General features: G+C 43.2%; 2 protein-coding genes across 11 annotated transcripts in view; one reads left to right on the top strand and one right to left on the bottom strand.

Moving 5' to 3' along the window:
- The window catches only part of EXOSC8 (exosome component 8), a 34,890-nt gene extending 29,330 nt beyond the window's left edge, over positions 1-5,560 (top strand). The window contains exons 10-11 of the mRNA XM_030200401.1: positions 3,327-3,433; positions 5,269-5,560. Coding sequence (XP_030056261.1) covers positions 3,327-3,433; positions 5,269-5,384 — 223 coding nt within the window. The 3' untranslated portion in view covers positions 5,385-5,560. The remainder of the gene's footprint in view (positions 1-3,326; positions 3,434-5,268) is intronic.
- A 93-nt stretch (positions 5,561-5,653) lies between these two features.
- SUPT20H (SPT20 homolog, SAGA complex component) overlaps positions 5,654-18,187 on the bottom strand; it is a 167,924-nt gene continuing 155,390 nt past the window's right edge. For 9 of the 10 annotated variants that reach the window (XM_030200390.1, XM_030200392.1, XM_030200395.1 and 6 more), the window contains 3 exons: positions 11,364-11,483; positions 9,603-9,708; positions 5,654-5,900 (listed from right to left, as the gene is read on the bottom strand). In XM_030200390.1, the coding sequence (XP_030056250.1) occupies positions 5,806-5,900; positions 9,603-9,708; positions 11,364-11,483 (321 nt within the window). In that variant the 3' untranslated portion in view covers positions 5,654-5,805. Of the gene's footprint in view, positions 5,901-9,602; positions 9,709-11,363; positions 11,484-18,187 lie in introns of those variants that run through there. The other variant, XM_030200399.1, reaches the window with a different exon arrangement.

Raw genomic sequence — 18,187 nt, forward strand, 5'->3', positions numbered from 1 at the left:
GTACTGATAACTGAAAAACATCAGACTGTAAAGATTGCAGACTCTTCCCTTCAGCCACATTCCCAACAAAAAGTGTTATTTTCAAATTCAATTTGCAAATGAGAGGTACCATTACCTAATAGGACCCACCTTCATTTAGCATAAAGGTTTGTGCAAATGCTACGTTAATATTTTCTAAGCAAAGTAATTCTTCATTTTATGGACAGTGTGCTTTAGGTTTTGTAGAGATGTACAGTTTTGTTTTCTTCTGTGAAGTTCCAATTTTGTAGGAGGGAATGACTTGAAGTGCACATGCTTTAAATGTAGGAAAAACATGTTTTGACGAATAAAGTTTAGCTGGCTGTGTTAGGCCAAATCCTGTTTTAAAGATATCTTCTTCTTGGGTTACTATTTCAGAAACAAACTAAGCGTTACTATGGTGTGAGAGGTTTTAGACTACCAGCCTTTGAACCTCCTCCCAATGATGCCAGTTCACTATTCATCTAAATTGGACCCCAGACCACCCAGTACTAGCAGGCTTTACTCTTCATTTTTGCTGGAGTTCTTATTCAAGCATTGTATGCGATTTTTGTACCTAGGCACAAAAACATTATAATGTACACCTGTGAGTGACACATCATGGGAGGGGGTACAAGCAGATTTTTGTGCCCCTGGTTCATCCCAAAGATTAGAGCCTTTCTTACTGAGTTTTAACATCAACGTGCAGGTTTCACACAATTCAATACAAACTACAGGGTGGCATTTTTAACAATAAAAATAGTGGGGTCGATATTCAAAGTGATTTCACTGGGCATTAGCCACCTCTCATTTAACTCACTCTGGCCAGCAGGGAAGCAGATATTCAGCAGACTTAAGTGGTTGTGCCCAGATGGGGCCTAGCACTGAATATCCAACTCTAGCTGGCGGGAGTTAAAGAAACACTGACTGCACCGGGTGAATAAGCCCAGTATTAAAAGTTGGCAAAATACAACAAATAATAATTCTTATATCTCTGGCCTGGTCTCCACAGAAAGTTATAGCTTCTTGAGATTTGTGCTGTATGTATGTGTTGGTGGAAATAGCCCCCTTATCAAGCTGCCTATTGTCTGTAGAAAAGATGATGGTTATTGCCATAATTGTAAACTATACTCATAGCAAGTGCAGGAAAAGTGAAATTTATTTTTGTGTTAATTTTCCTAGTGCAGTGCTGCTCGACTAGTCTATAATAGGTTATATTCTCTGAACAGATGACAGTATAGAAAAATAGAGTCCAATGATAGCACTGGTACAACAGCAAGGGCAGCCTGAAGGTAGTCAGTAGAAATCTAATAAACCCAAGAAGAACCCTGTAATGCCCCTTGAAACCTTTGTTCAAAAGCAGAATTAAACAATAACAACCAAACTGAAGCTATAGAAGAGCTCTGAGCTAAGCAGATTAAAGTAACCTTGCCCCTGAGCAAGAAGTGAGCACTCCCAATCTTTGTCTGTCAGGTAGGAAAGTGGACTGGTAGGACTCAAGGAAAGTAAATTTCACCTTTATCATTCAGCTAGACCAGTCCACACCCATGGGTTATATCAAAGCTTGTTCATCGGAGTGGGAGGAAGACACAGGCTCCCTGCAATGCCAAAGGTGCTGTTGCCTCTAGCCCAAAGATCCAATTTATAATACTTCTCAAAAGAATGAAGAGAGAGTACCAAGAATACACCCACACCTTCTCCTTGAGGAGGAAGGCAGCAGCCACCACTGTGCTCTTAGAAAAGGGCTGTCAGGCCATGTACCACCACAGCTAGCTGCCTGAACCTCCAAGACAGGTGTAGGTAAAACACCAAGCCCTCTAATTGGGGTCCTTAAAGACAGTACTGCCCTCCACTGGGACTACGGCATCTATGCTAGGCAGACAAAAGAGTAAGTAGATGACACCCTTATGTGTGAATGGATGCAGCTGCCCCAAGAGCATAGATCCCCGCAATACAGAATGCAGGGTCTCCCCTCCTTAAGGACCATCTGAGAGGGCCCAATGGAGGGCTAAGGTCTGCACCAGCTTTCAGTACCCCATCAACAGTGGGTGGTGCCCACTGATCTGTTGGGGGGGAGGGAGGTGGCCTGAAGACAGCTGGAGCACCTCAGAGACTTGATTAGTGAGTGCTGAAATTTCATGATGAAAAAGCCACACCTCCAAGGACTCCCTATCATCTTCCAGGGTGAGCTCTCCCAACTCCAGAGAGCCCAAGGAGGGGGGATTGAAGAGAGAGAAGGGAACAACTGCCAAACCCCTCTGAAATTAATGTAGCAATCATGCCTGGGGGCTCTATAGGGCCATCAAAGATGGCTGCAGGTCCAACATTGAGAGAAGGGAGGGGAGTCACTGCACTGCTGGGCACCTTCTCTGCAAAACCCCCTCCCCACTTAGCAGTCCAGTGAAGCTCCTCAGAGCGCTAACCTGCAATTAGGGGCATGTCAATTCAACTGTAGCTGACAGGACCTGTACTGCTATACAGGCATGCTGCTGGTCCTCCCCCCCTGCACATTAATCTGAACTGATGAGCAGATTAATCCAATAAAGGGCCCAGAGCCTCAGCCAAATTGGTGGTCCTGCTAGAGATTTTTTTTTTTTTTAATTCAGCTGCAAAAAGCAGCATAACAGCAAAGCTGTAAACTGCTTTGTTTTATTTTAATGAGGGAGGGATTTGGCCTGAACTGGTAGGGGCTCCCTGCAAGTCTAGGGGCATAAAGCCCCTGACCTCAACCAGGCAGCAGCCCACAAAGCCTTGTAGAAGAAAATGCCAGCCTGGGTCCATGGGAGTCTGGCTGAAACCAAATAGCTGCACCAGTCCAACCTACACCGTTTGCTAGAGGTACAGAAATACTGACTAGCTGCAGGCTTGCACTGGCATATCTGTTTTTCTCTACCTTCATCTAGTGGATATAACCCACTAATGTGGCTGCTAAATACTGGAGATCAATTCCAATTGATAAGAGACTTGAAAACTCTTACACGGCTTTTTGCAAATGTCTTTAAGACCTTTTTGTTTGCTGATTGCTAGCTTACTAAATTGAGATTAAGATGTACCTCTTGACCTTGTTGGGAATTTAGTGGTAAAAAATTAGATAAGGAAGATCATTTTTTACCATATTTTGTTTGCATTAGTATTAGAATCTGATATTGTTTTAATAAGTGATTTTATACATAGATCTGAGAACACATAAGCACTATTTATTTCCCAAATAAAGGCTGCATGTTTTACTGGTACAGTTGGTAAGTCAGAAATCACTATGCTTAACTGACGTAACAGTTTGTGTGGTAAGGAGATCATTTTTGCTTGACTTTGCTTTTGTGTGTTGATAGTACATTATCACTTGTGGACCCTACGGCCGAAGAGGAGACACTGGCAACTGGAACAATAACCATTGTAATGGATGAAGATGACAGACTCTGTGTTCTACGTAAACCAGGTATTTTGTGGTGATACTCACTATAAAATAAAACATGAATTGTGCCTAGTGCCAGCTGGCTAAGGTGAAAAGAGGTAGCCTGAATCTCTTTGTTGTTGTTTTAGGTATTTGCAAGTGCCATAATATTAAAAACAGAACCTGGTTTTACTCACAGCTGTTGTGGTTAGTTTAGGTATTGTCATTATCCTTTTTACTAGAGGATAATTCCTCTCTGCTGCTTTATTTTGACAGACTTTTATAGCAGTGCTTCTCCAGCCTGTCCTGGAAGTTCACAATTACACAGTGAATATGTATAAGAGAGATTTGCGTATGTGGTTCTGTACTCGATGCAGATTTATCTCATACATATTCATTAAGATAATCCTGAAAACCTGACAAAGTAGGTGTGCTCCAGGAGAGGGGCTGAGAGGTGCTCCCTCTGTTGTTAATACTAGTTAGTAAGGATAGCCTCTCTCACTTGTGATATGACAACAGCAAAGATGACTCAAAAATAGGTAGATGATACTTCAGATGGTCTAAATGTTTATTGTAAAGCAAACGAGACTCGACACAGCTGTGTTTTAGCCAACAGGGCTTGCATCAGGAGCCTCTTAAATTGCACTGAAACATCCACTTGGAATGATGGCTTTAGTCACTATGGGAAAAAAAACAAAGTGCTCCATGTGCCAAAGTGGGTGAAAGCTCACCTGAGCTTTTCGTTTTTACAAATGGACTTTCACTTGCAGTATAGAAGCTCAGGTGAGCTTTCACCTACTTTGGCGCACAGAGCGCTTTTTTTTCCCCCCCATACCAACTACAGCCATCATTCCTGTATTTCCATCATTTACAATGTATTGTAAGCCACACTGAGCCCGCAAATAGGTGGGAAAATGTGGGATACAAATGCAACTAAATAAATAAATAAATAAATAAATTCCAAGTGGACGTTTCAGTGCAATTTAAGAGACTCCTGCTGCAGGTCTGTTGGCTGAAACACACCTGTGTTGAGTCTTGTTTGCTTTACAATAAACATTTAGACCATGTGAAGCATCGTCTACCTATTTTTGAGTCATCGTTGCTGTGAGGATTTGTTTTTTTCTGTGTACACATCGGCTCTCATTTGTGATGACATAGGAAATGCATTTCCTATGTTGTTACCAAAAATGAGCAGAGAAGGCAGCACGTTTCAGGTTATGTTTGCTGGAAATAGCGTGCACTCTTTCCCAATAGTGGAACCACCATCACATACACAAACTAGTGTGCACGTGTAATTGAGGAATGAGTGTGCTCTTTCTGAAATAGTGTCCTTTTTTTCCAGACAAAATGACCAAATAAAAATGAATAAAGCTAAAATTTCCATCCCTACCAGTTACTAAAAAAATATCCACTTGTTACCCAGTACTGTTTTCAAAATCCCATCTTGTAGATATTAGGTATACTCTTCTTTCACTGACAGTGGGGGAAGAACAGCTGTTACTTATGATTGTGGACCTGCTGCTGGACAGCTAGCAGCAGCATCTAAACAAGGAACCTTATTGAACAGTAGCCTGGAGGTCAGTGTCTCTTCTCACCCCCACCTACTTTTTTTTTTTTTTTTTAAGGGCTTACAAATTGTCTTTAAAAAGCAGTCAAGATGCTTGCAGTAAAAGTGATGCTACCTTCTTGATTCTATAATTATGTTCTTGACTTATCCTGTGAAGCACCACACAAATTACTTAAATAAACCCTCGCACATAGCTGTCAGTGGAAAAGCTGCACTATGTTTGCTTTCTTAATGACTAGCATGATTAGATATCAGCACACTGTATAAGCATTTGAATCCACAGGATGAAAACTCATGTTTTTCATTTCTTCAGGTGGAAGTGCCATATCAGCAGAAAAACTTCAGACGTGCATCAGTCGAGCAATTACAAGGCACAAGGAAGTAAGGAAGCTCCTAGATGAAGTGATAGAAAGCATACAGCCAAAATAAACAGCACCAAAAATCAGTCTTGACTGGACTTGTAAAAACTGTATTCTCTGCAATGATCACAATTTTTTTAAAACTAAATAAATAGTGTTATTAAAATCCCCACAGTTCATTCATATCTAAAACATCCTATGTCCCCTTTAGTTATTGACAGTCCTGCATGATGGTTAAAAAAAAAATCAATCACAAAACATTTCAAATGATTCATTGACTTCAGTTACAAATGCTTTGGCTTTGTAGAAGGCCCACACTTCTTACTGGAGGGACTCATGGCAAAGCATTCATTCTCCCATCCATCTGAATACTTGCTGTTTCTGAACACTTAAGAGGGCTTTCACCACCTTTACCCTTTAAGAGCAGAAGGGAAACAAAACCTTGATCCAGGCTGATGAGTTCTGTGTGTGGGAAGATGTGCCTCTCCATTTTATTTTTTGATTGGTTGCCTGAATGATGCAGTACTTGTCACTGAGCCATTTGCGTTGCTGCCATAACCATTGGATGCTGCAAGAATTGCAACTGCTGTCAGGGGCAGAAAGGGAAGGAATAAAGAAAAGGTTTTTAAGTCATGTTAGCTGAGACCCAAATCTTCCACTAAGGTAGAATTAATGATGGAATGCTATTTGTAGCGCTATAGAAATAAGTAGTAGTAAAATGGAGAGGAGTCAGAGAAAAGAAAGGGGATGGGACTTGATAATACCACCTTTCTTCTACTACTAATTATCATTTCTATAACGCTACTAGTTGTTTACATAATATGTAGAGGTATTTGTTATATGGGCACGGGATGGTTAAGTGACTTGCCCAGAGTCGCAAGGAGCTGCAGTGGGAATTGAATCCAGTTCCCCTGATTCTCAGCCTACTGCACTAACCACTAACTACTCAAACAGCATCAATGACAAGGGAGCCTATAAAGGCGTGGCTAGCACTTAATGGGGCAGCTACAAGCTTGTTGCCCTTTAAGTCTATTCCAATGCTGGCAGCAGCCTCAGAAACTTAATAAAATTAAGATATATTACTTTGCATACTTGGAGTATGTACAGTGCAGCTATGGTAAGCATTCTATTTATCTGCAGCAAAGCATGGTTTAGGTACACTAAAGCCAGGAACTGTACCCACATGAGCGTGATGGTACCTAGCACTCCTTGAATATTGGTAAATGGGCAACAAAACAGTAGGGATGGGTAATCCACCTAGGTGGATGAACAGCGAAATCCCACGAGCGTGAACAGAACCAAAGAAGAAGTGGACCAATAACTCCAGAGACTGGGACAACTGAGTCGAATAAGTCAAACTTTATTACAGACGCGACACAGATCTGTGTTTCGGCCACAGGAGTCTAGAAACATATAAAACAGCATATAAGTATAAATAATAATAAAAAAAAAGTCTTGCATGTAAAATCCAATTTAATTTTTTTTAACAAATATATATAAATACCAAAGAATAATTCAAATAGACAAATCATAAAACACATATAACATGACTTATTAGTCACTAGTAAAAGAAGCCCGTTTCAGAGCAAATGAAACGGGCGCTAGCAAGGTTTTCGTCGCCAACACCCCCCTCCCTCCCTGGCCAACCCCTTTGTTGTTCTGGCATTGCTCCGCCCCCAACGTCATGACGTTAGATGCGAGGGCGGGGCCCGGAGCGATTTTCCACCCCCCCCCCCCCGCCTCCCTACCCCTTTGTTGTTCTGCCATTGCTCCGCCCTTGAGGGCGAGGCCCAGAGCAATTGCCCACCCCCCTGTCTCCCTCCCTGCCAACCCCTTCGTTGTTCTGCCATTGCTCCGCCCTCGAGGGCTGGGCCCGGAGCGATTTTGGTGGCTTCACCACCACAAACCTTTTTGAAGGAAGTCAGAGCTTGGCTTCACTGACGTCAGTGTCCTCAGAACATTGAGGGTGAGTTTTATTATAGTAGATGTTATATATGTGTTTTATGATTTGTCTATTTGGTTTATTCTTTGGTATATATATATATGTATTTGTTAAAAAAATTTTAAATTGGATTTTACATCCAAGACTTTTTTTTATTATTATTTATACATATATGCTGTTTTATATGTTTCTAGACTCCTGAGGCAGGCCTGTGGCCAAAACACAGATCTGTGCCGCGTCTGTAATAAAGTTTGACTTGTTCGACTCGGTTGTCTCAACAAAACGGTAGACCAGTGCTTCCCAAACCTGGTTCTGGAGGCACCCCAGCCAATCATGTTTTCAGAATATCCACAATGAATATTTGAGAGATATTTGCATGCACTGCCTCCACTTGCGTAGACAACTTAAACCTACAAATACTTAAAACACCCTCTCAAGCAAATTATCTAATATAATAATTTGTACCTCAAGCTTCTCTAGCTGGCTGGCTTTATAACTTCCTGACGTCAGCTCACCTCTAGCATTCCTTTCCCTATCACTGTCCCTGCCCTCGCGTAAAAGTGAAATGATGTCAGAGGAGGGCGGGACACAGAGGGAAGGAACCGCTGGAGGCGAGCTGACGTCAGGATTTTACGAACCCAAGTGAAGGAAACGGAACACAGAGGGGAGGGCAGGGCACAGGACGATCGCTGGACATGGAGGGGAGGACAGAATTGCGGGGAAGGCAGGGCAGAGGAGAATCGTTGCACATGGAGGGGAGGTCAGAATCACGGGACACGGAGGGGAGAGAGGAGAAATTGCTTAGATGAGAGCCTTCCTAGGGCCCATTTCATTATTGACAAAACGGGCTTTGTTTCGTTAGTATTCTTAAGATTTCAAAAGCTTAGACCACACAGAGGAGGGCAGCCCCTTTGGGAAACAGGTAAGAGCTTGAGTCACACTACAAAAGTGAAAGCAGTCTGGGCAGAGGAGGCAAAGTGCTAACAGAAAGGTGGACTAGCTTTGTGTATTAGGCATCTTCATTAACTGAAATGAGGTGTGTGTATGGGTACAGAGTAGATAAGTAAACTTACATTTCTTCTGAAAGTAGTATTGCAATATATTAGGGAGGTTTGTTTTCTGTAAATTAAATAAAATAACTACAAAACTACATACCTTAACCAGGGCTTGACAAACCCCAGGCGCCAGGTCACCTAAAAAAAAAATCTGACCTGCTGCTTGAGTTTTGAATCATGAAGATACTGTCTCTACACATAGTACCTCTCTTTTGCCCCTGCCTGGACAATATGAATTTAGTGCCAAAAAAGCAGAGGAAGAGGATGTGGCCAATACACAGTTGCTTCTTTACTTCTGATCCTTACTGGGCAGGAGGTGGGGTCACAGCAGAGCAAGAGCTCTATGTGTGTCTGCATATACTGGGCGGAGGCAGAGCGAGAGTTATGGGTGGGCTGGTGGGTGCTGGGTTGTGGCAGAGCGAAGGAGATAAATTTGATGGTATCCACCCTAGAGAGGCAGCCATTATAGCCACCTTGATCAGGAAGATACTTTGAGCGCCAGCAACTGCAGAAAGCAGCCCTGAAGGAGCACTGTTGTTGAGGCGGTGATACTCCAAGTAGCCCTATTGGTAGGATAGATTTAAATTTTTTTCAGAATCTAGGTTTTTTTTTTTTTTTTGGGGGGGGGGGGGGGGGGGAGGAGATGTGCATGGGGATTGTGAAACTACTGTTTTTTTGGGGGTAGAGGAGAGATTCAGAGGCTACCGATGTGGATGTGAGCCAAGGCTGCTGCTAGGGTGACTGGGTAGCTTATGAAAAGTGACCGTTTGCTGGGAATGGATAGGACTAGCAGTGGTGAGAGTTTAAACTGCAGCTGCTGGGGGGCAGGTGGGCAACGGAGAGAGACTAAGGCTACAGCTTTTGGGGGTAGGTGGATGGGTGCACCATTCCACCCGCCCTTAGTAGCTGTAGTTTTGTCTTCTCTTCAATTGCGCTACCCACCACAGCCTAAAGGCTCTTTCCATTGTCAGATACGCAGTAGTATGGGCAAAGGTGAGAGCTGATGCCTCCTTCCTTGCTACTATGTTAAATAACTTACTGTGCATCGTCTTGAGCACATTATGAATCTGCAATTTATAAATATCCATAAATGAATAAAAATTCCAGTTCCAAGTGTGGCTTCTAGAGCCCAAGAAGCCTTGTCTAGCCCTAGCCTTAACTTTAAGATACACTTATTGTGTAAATAGAGGTGTATGGGAGCATCAATATACAATAAAGAATGAAGGCAAAGGTGTATGAAACGCATTCATGGTATCTCAGCCAATAGCGATAAGGAGAATGTGATACATACCAGCTGCCTGAGGTGGCATGAAGCTCCCTACTCCAGTCAGGTTTATAACAGCAGCTTGCTGAGCAGATAGGACCTGGTCTGGAATGTTAGACCCTTGTTCAGACCCCTGGCAGGAAGAAGCAGCCTGTTATATTAGAGGGCAACTTGTGCTATTCTAACAGAATGGAAACTATAATAGTGGTGCATGAGTGTACTAAACTTATACACATTTTCTGAAGCGTGTGAAAAGCATAGCCAATTTCAAAACTGGCACAGCACTATGCTTTCCATGCAAATGAGGCAGTTTTTTCTATATCCACTATAGTGACATGGCCACTCTGAATAACCATGCATTTTAGGTCACCCAATCTAAGGCTAAACATGCTCTTACAAGACTTCAAGAATACTTAAATGTATGACAAAGCATTTCACCACTGGCATCATTATACTGGAGTGCAGTGACATTGCAGACTGCTCTAACCCATGGCAACAAACAGCTACTATACCCTCTGTTTACTAAGCCGACATAGCTCATTCACGGCTTAGTAAACGAGGGATAGCGAATAAATACACTGATTCTAACTTTCTTTCCAGTTCTCTTGATAGACCTTCCTTCACCTTAGTCCTTCGGCTTCACCATGTTCAAATGTGATTTACATAAGTTCATTTGTATTAGTATAAAAGACTTGTACTTTTTGACAATGCAATCTTGCTTTTTTTTTGTTCAAAGTATTATGTACCAAGTCAATAAACATTTGAGAAGAAAAATGTAAATGGAAGAACAGAGTGCATATGTTGAGGTATTCAAAGAAAGTAAAACGCATTTTCTTTGTTCCTTAACAATGGCACACACACTAAACTGCTTTCAGCAAGCTATTAAAACTTTGTGAGAAATGAACCTGTGTGGTCTTGGAAACTCATGTGCTGCAGTAATACTATTTTAATGAAAGTTTCACAACTCTAGTAGTCATGGACAAAATCTGTGTATTATATCAAAATGCTTATCTATAAATAATATTTATTATGGCACTGTACTTCACTTAAAAATATACCCTACCCATCTGTTAACACCACACTTCAACTCGTCTCACACATTTAGGATCAAGAAGCATACAAAGATTTTGGAACCATTATTTTAGAGAGAAGATAAAGCAGAATGGGTGTTTGCTAAGTCCATCACGAAGGATAAATTCAAAAGAAAAAAATGTGTAACAAAAATCAAGTCTTTTAAGACAAGTTTCCTTGCCACCAATGTGTGCAAGGTTAGGAAGTGAGTCAAGCTTCAGGGGTCACCCATTCACTGGTTATGTGCTGTAATCCAATATTTCCTCGTCACTCTACAATTCTCCCACAAGGTGGAGCCCCATTATTAGAAGCTCTAAACCAGGCCTGCATGTCTGCAGCCCCCCCCCCCCCCCCACCAATGCAGCCCCCCCCCCCCCCCCACCAAGAGAGCTAAACAAGGCATTGGCTTCCAGGTTTACCCACCTACCTTATGTATACAAATAAATGCACACTGGTGATACCTTCTCAACCAAACCAAAAAATGTAAATGGTTAGCGAAGTATTTGTAACTTAAGAGGGGTGGGCTAGGTTCTCTATACTGGTATGCATGAATAATGCCAGCCTGTGAAACCAAAACCTCCCCCCCCCCTTTCCATATTATTTATTGTTTGGAGCTTCAGGTTTGTCATTGTATCTTTAAGAATTAGTTTTAAAATTGAGGCGGTTCAGCCTGTCCATTTTCTTTGTGTGTGTCCCGACTAATGGTATATGGCCCACCTGTTCTCCCTGTTGAGGACTAGAGGTTGGGGGCAGCTGGGACTGCTGTGGAGAAAACTGGGAGAGCTGCTGCTGTTGCTGCTGCTGCAGAGGGTTGAAAATGAGTGAAGCACCTGGAAGCTGTTAAAAGATTTTAAAAACAAAGCAAAATAAAACCTTAAGTGTGTAATGTACAAAATTCAGTCACAGTAGTGTACACCCTCTCCCTTTGTCCTCTCTATATAAATGCAGGACTTTAGATGTGTCTCATATGAGACAAGTACGGGATCCTCAGCACCTCTGCCCCTACTGCTGACAGGAAAGAGGACAGTGGTAAAGAATGGTGCTCTCCATAACTTAGCCTTAGGCATATACTTAATAGGACAGAAACTCTCTCTCTGTCTATGCTAAAGGCTGTCCCTATGATGCAAGGTGCTATGCTGCTTACAGTCTGTTTAATTAAAGGGAGCTTGTAACTAGTGCCACAAAAAACTCTAGACACTATCATACAGTGCCTTGCATAAGTCTTCAAAACTTTGTATATTTTTCACATTCTGCTATCTAAAAAACACAATTCAAAATGAATCCAAGTAGGAGTTATGCTAATCTATACATCATACTTTACACTTTCAATGTGAAAGATCAATTACAACAGTATTTAAAAAGTAACTAAGAATAAGAAATCAAATGGGTCTTACTTGCACAAGTCCTCACACAATACTTGTTGGAAGCCCATTTTTGACCAATAACAGTCATGAATTGTTTTTAGCAACTTTGTAGGAAAGGACGATGCAGTGTTTGCCAATTCTCAGGAGAATAGCTCAAGTGGCTGGGGACTGCAGTCTTCAGGACTTATACATTTTCTATTGGATTCAGGTCTGGGCTACTCATACACACTGACTTTTCTCTTACTGAGCAACCCCATTGTTGCTTTGTGTCTAGAATCATTGTCCTGCTGAAAGTTGAATCTTCGCCCCAGGCCCAGGGGTACTGTACAGCAAATTAGTAGAATTTTTTTTTCCAGGATCTATCTTTACTTTGCACCATCCATATTTCCCTCAGTATTGATATGCTTATCTGGTCCCAGTGTTGCAAAGCATCTGTACAACCCATAATGCAGCTATTCCCATGCTTTACTACTGGGATGCTGCAGGATGATGGTTGAAAAGTTGACATTTCATCAGTATAGTTCTTTTAGATTAAGTTAGATTAAGCCTTGCAGTGCCTTTCCCCAACATCTTCCTTAACCCATGTGTACTTGTGGGTGGGATCTTTCAGGTTTAGGGGTAAGTTTTTATACCTATGTGGATAATATTGCTCTTTTACTTTAGTAAATGCATTGTTTTTTTAATTGTACAGAATTGGGTACGGTCACACGGGTTTAAATTGATTTTAGAAAAGACCAAAGTACTTTGGTTGAATGCTCCATCGTTGCAACCTATGTATAGTAGCTTTACTGTTTAGGATGATGTTTTGCACTTTGAATATGTCTTGTGAACACTATGTATGACCTTGCATCTAGGCCTTATTATGGATGCAGATGTTAAATTGTTGACACATCTGTCAAGATATGTGTTTTGATAGTGCCACCCCTTTATTAAAGAAACTACAATGGCTTCCAGTGCAAGCTCATATTCATTTTTATTTACAACACTTTTATACCACAATTTAGTCTTTTTTTTGTTTGTTTTTAGATGACTTTTGGTGGCATCTAATTAGGACAAATAAGGGAATTACTAAGGCGAGAATGATAAAAGTGGGTAAGGGTTAGGAGTTAAAAGCAGCATCAAAAAGGTAGGTTTTTAGCCTAGCTTTGAAGATGGACAGAGATGGAGCTTGACGTACTGGCTCAGGAAGTCTATTCCAGGGATATGGTGCAGCAAGATAAAAGGAACGGAGTCTGGAGTTACAGTGGAGAAGGATGCAAATAAGCAAGGTTTACCCAGTGGACGGAGGTCCTGGAGAAGAATGTAGGGAGAGATAATAGTGGAGAAGTATTGAGGAGCTGCAGAGTGAATGCACTTGTAAGTCAATAAGGAGTTTGAACTTTATGTGGAAACTGAAAGGGAGCCAATGAAGTGACTTGAGGAGAAGGCTAATATGAGCATAGGGACACTGGTGGAATATAAGTTGTGCAGCAGAATTTTGAACAGATTGAAGGGGAGAGAGATGGCTTAGTGGGAGACCTGTGAGAAGCAAGTTGCAATAGTCTAAGTGAGAGGTGATAAGAGTGTGTATAAGGATCATTTAGTTTAATCATTTTTGATAGGTGGTTAGGCCAAGATCACTGTCAGTCCACACTTCATTGATGCCACCTTTTTAGAATTCTTTTATTAATTTTAATTCTATATAAAGCTTGTATTCAAGGTTCAGAACCTAAGAAAATGCTAGGTTGCACAGAAAAGGGAATAAATAGTAGAAGGAAGGAGGTGATAATGCCTCAGTACTCAAGTGGGGCCTCACTAAAGACTTGCACAGTATTCAGTTTTGGAGGCCATATCTTGTTATAGGTTCAAAAATACTTGAAGCGGTTTAGAGGAAAACAACAAAAACAGTATGAGGTCTGGGGGTCTGCACCAGAAGACATACGAGAAAATACTTAAATATGATACACTAGCAGAAAGGAGGGGCAGGGGAACTATGAAACAGACATTTAAATACTTGAAAAATATGAACAAACAACTTTTTCAAAGCCAGGGACACTGTAGAGGGCAGGAAATGAAAGCTGCAAGAAGGTAAACTTCAGAGCACTATCAGGAAATACTTTTTCACAGAAAGAATGGAGGAAGCCTGGAATGCCCTCCCGTGGAGGTGGTGGGGACAAAAACTGATGGAATTCAAAAAGGTGTGCGATAAACAAAGGATCTCTATAGAACAAGATGATAGAATTGAAGCAAAACTTGAATGTCTTTCACACTTCGAAAAACAGAGTGGCAGGTACAATCCTAAACAAAGGCATAACTCCTCTAGCCATATGTCTTTATCTGCCATCATTTCATTTACTATGTATTTGGTTTGTATTTTTAGAATTTGTAGTGCTTTGCTGATACTGTGGAGTAGATCAAGCAGAAAGTGTACAAGGATATAAAGACTTTAGCAAGGTTCCCATTTAGTCTCTCAGAGAGAAAGATACTGGAGGAGAGGGCGGAAGGATTACTAGTTGCATATCAAATATACTAATCCTCCCACTGCAGAGTCATATGAGCTCTAAGGTGCTCATTTTTCTTAACCTTTCTGATAAAGCCAAGAGTTACCTTAGTGGCTAATCAGAGTTATGATATAGGCTTCAAACTGTAATGCAATGAAGGCTCTATAATGTTTCCTGTTAACTGGTAACCATAGTTCAGAACACTTCATGTTGAAACAGGAATCACACGATTCTGAACCTGAAGTTCTGACTCTAGGAAGGCTTTTTTTTTTTTTTTTTAAAGTGAACAGCTATTATTTCCCAAAGTAAAATATTTAGATGTGCACAGAAGAAACTTCTCTCACATGTAGGCTTCCTAGCACCCTTTCAGATTGAAAAAAGGTGTAAGGAAGGCAGCATGTGTATAAAAGAAGGAAAAATACGGAAATCACAGCACGTTTACAATGCTGCTTTCAAACCTACATATCTATTTACTTATTACAGTTTGGCAGATGAAAGGGAACGAAGAAACACATGTAGAAATTGAAAATGAAGGAATGGTTGCGAAGAGAAACAATTGGTTTATATTTTAGCTTGGTGAAAGTAGGAATAATGGATGCTTAAGAATAAAGCTCGAGGATGCTGGGCACCTGACTGAGAAAGTTATAAAATAATTTTCATGGATACTGAAAAGTAACAAAATTATACCATCTCAGATCATAAAAGCAGCAGTAGTTTTAAAGAGGCTAATCTAAAAATTTGTTAAATGTTCTTTGCTGAAGCCCATAACAGTTATCTTTTTCTCTGAAGTATTTCTGTCTATTCAAATTTTCAAGTAATTTTCCCTGGTCAATCATACTTGAATGGGGCAACACCAGGATTGTTTCTTTGTTGCCATGCAGTGTAGCTGCAGCATCCTTACACTTCTTTACTTAATTCTTTATTCCTCCTTTTACTGAGTAGGAAGTCACAGTTTCTGTTAGGAAGAGAAGGTAAAATTATGTATCATACCTGATAATTTTCTTTCCATTAATCATAGCTGATCAATCCATAGACTGGTGGGTTGTGTCCATCTACTAGCAGGTGGAGATAGAGAGCAAACTTTTGCCTCCCTATATGTGGTCATGTGCTGCCGGAAACTCCTCAGTATGTCGATATCAAAGCTCCATCCGCAGGACTCAGCACTTAGAGAATTACACCCACGAAGGGACACTCTGCCCAGCTCACCACCGCCGAAACGGGGGAGGGGAATTAACCCAGCTCATCCCCACACAAGTGGGGGAGGGGAATCCGTCCAGCTCATCCCCGCGGAGCGGGGGAGGGACACCACCCCGCCGATGCAGGGGGATCTGGCTTATCCTGCAACCGCAACCACGGGAGCAGCTGACTGACCCTAACACCGCCGAAGCGGGAGGGGTACAAAGCTGCCCTACAGCCGCACGAAGCGGGAGGGAGTGCCGGCAGAATTTAAAGTCTCAATCCAGCCCCGTAAAACGGAGGGGAGAGGAATGCAGCAGCTCACTGTAACACAAACTCGTCTCAACTCTTGAAGAATCCAATTGAAAAAACTTGAACACGAAGTCCTCCTGAAGTAACTGAAGACTAAACTTGAACCTGAAATGCAACCAGAATATAAACAGTACAGATATCTGGGAGGGGCTATGGATTGATCAGCTATGATTAATGGAAAGAAAATTATCAGGTATGATACATAATTTTACCTTCCATATCATCATGCTGATCAATCCATAGACTGGTGGGATGTACCGAAGCAGTACTCACCCAGGGCGGGACATTGAAATCCCTGACCTCAACACTGAAGCTCCAAACCGGGCCTCCGCCCGTGCAGCCACAGTCAAGCGGTAATGCTTGGAGAACGTATGGGCCGATGCCCAAGTTGCCGCCTTGCATATCTCTTCCAAGGAGACGGACCCGGCCTCTGCCATCGAGGCCGCCTGAGCTCTAGTGGAGTGAGCCTTCAGCTGGATAGGCGGCACCTTCCCCGCGGCCACATAAGCCGCTGCAATGGCTTCCTTGACCCATCTTGCCACTGTAGGCTTAGCAGCCTGCAGACCCTTACGAGGACCTGCAAACAGGACAAAACAGATGATCCGATTTCCGGAAATCATTGGTCACTTCCAAGTATCTGATGATGACTCGTCTCACATCCAGATATTTAAGAGCAGAGTATTCCTCTGGGTAGTCCTCCCTACGAAAGGAAGGGAGACAGAGCTGCTGATTCACATGGAAGCGAGAAACAATCTTGGGCAGGAAGGAAGGCACTGTGCGAATAGTCACTCCTGCCTCAGTGAACTGCAGAAAAGGCTCTCGACATGAGAGTGCCTGGAGCTCGGAAACTCTTCTGGCTGAAGTGATAGCCACCAAAAAGACTGCTTTCAACGTCAGGTCTTTCAGAGATGCCCTCGACAAGGGTTCAAAAGGCGGCTTCTGTAATGCTCTTAGCACCAGGTTGAGATTCCACGCAGGCACCACTGAGTGCAGAGGAGGGCGCAGGTGATTAACTCCCTTGAGAAAACGCACCACATCTGGCTGCGAAGCCAGGGAAGCACCCTTCAGGCGGCCCCTGAAGCAAGCCAGAGCCGCTACCTGGACTTTAAGGGAACTGAGCGACAGGCCTTTCTCCAGACCTTCTTGCAGGAACGCCAGCACTGAAGAAATTGGAGCAGTGAAGGGAGAAAGTGAGCCTGCTTCACACCACGCTGCAAAGGTACACCAAAACCTGGCGTAAGCCGTAGAAGTAGAGCGCTTCCTCGCTCTCAGCATAGTGGCGATGACCTTGTCTGAGAAGCCCTTCTTCCTCAGACGTTGCCGCTCAATAGCCAGGCCGTAAGACCAAAGGGGGAGGGATCCTCCATCACCACGAGACCCTGATGTAACAGGCCCTGCTCCACTGGCAGCCGCAGAGGATCGTCGACTGAGAGCCTGATCAAGTCCGCATACCAGGGACGTCTGGGCCAATCCGGACCCACCAGGATTATCCGGCCCGGATGCTTTGCCACCCGGTCTAGCACCCTGCCCAACATGGGCCAGGGCGGGAACACATAGAGAAGCTCTTGTGTCGGCCACTGTTGGAGAAGAGCATCTACTCCCAGGGATCGAGGGTCCCGTCCTCTGCTGAAAAAGCGCGGCACTTGGCAATTGGCTGATGACGCCATCAAATCTAGGCTCGGCTGGCCCCAGCGCTTCGTGATGTCCAAGAACGCCTGAGCAGATAGCTGCCACTCTCCGGGCTCCAAGGTATGGCGACTGAGAAAGTCCGCCTTGACATTCATGACTCCGGCAATGTGGGCCGCTGACAGCTGTTCCAGGTTTGCTTCCGCCCACTGGCATAGATTCATGGCCTCCTTGGCTAGAGGGGCGCTCTTGGTACCTCCCTGGCGGTTGACATAGGCCACAGCCGTGGCATTGTCCGACAGGACCCGTACTAGCTTCAACGCCAGTACCGGGATGAACTCCAAAAGCGCCAACCGAATGGCTCTGAGTTCCAGGAGGTTGATAGACCACTTTGCCTCTGCAGGAGACCAGAGCCCCTGCGCTGTCCTTCCCAAGCAGTGGGCTCCCCAGCCCGACAAAGAGGCGTCCGTCGTGACGACAATCCACTCCGGGGTCACCAGAGGCATTCCTGCAGACAACTTGTCTGTCTGCATCCACCAGCTCAGCGCCTTGCGCACTGCTGGGTCCAAGGGAAGGCGCACAG

Source organism: Microcaecilia unicolor, chromosome 4 (assembly GCF_901765095.1).
Source record: "Microcaecilia unicolor chromosome 4, aMicUni1.1, whole genome shotgun sequence".
NCBI lineage: Eukaryota > Metazoa > Chordata > Amphibia > Gymnophiona > Siphonopidae > Microcaecilia > Microcaecilia unicolor.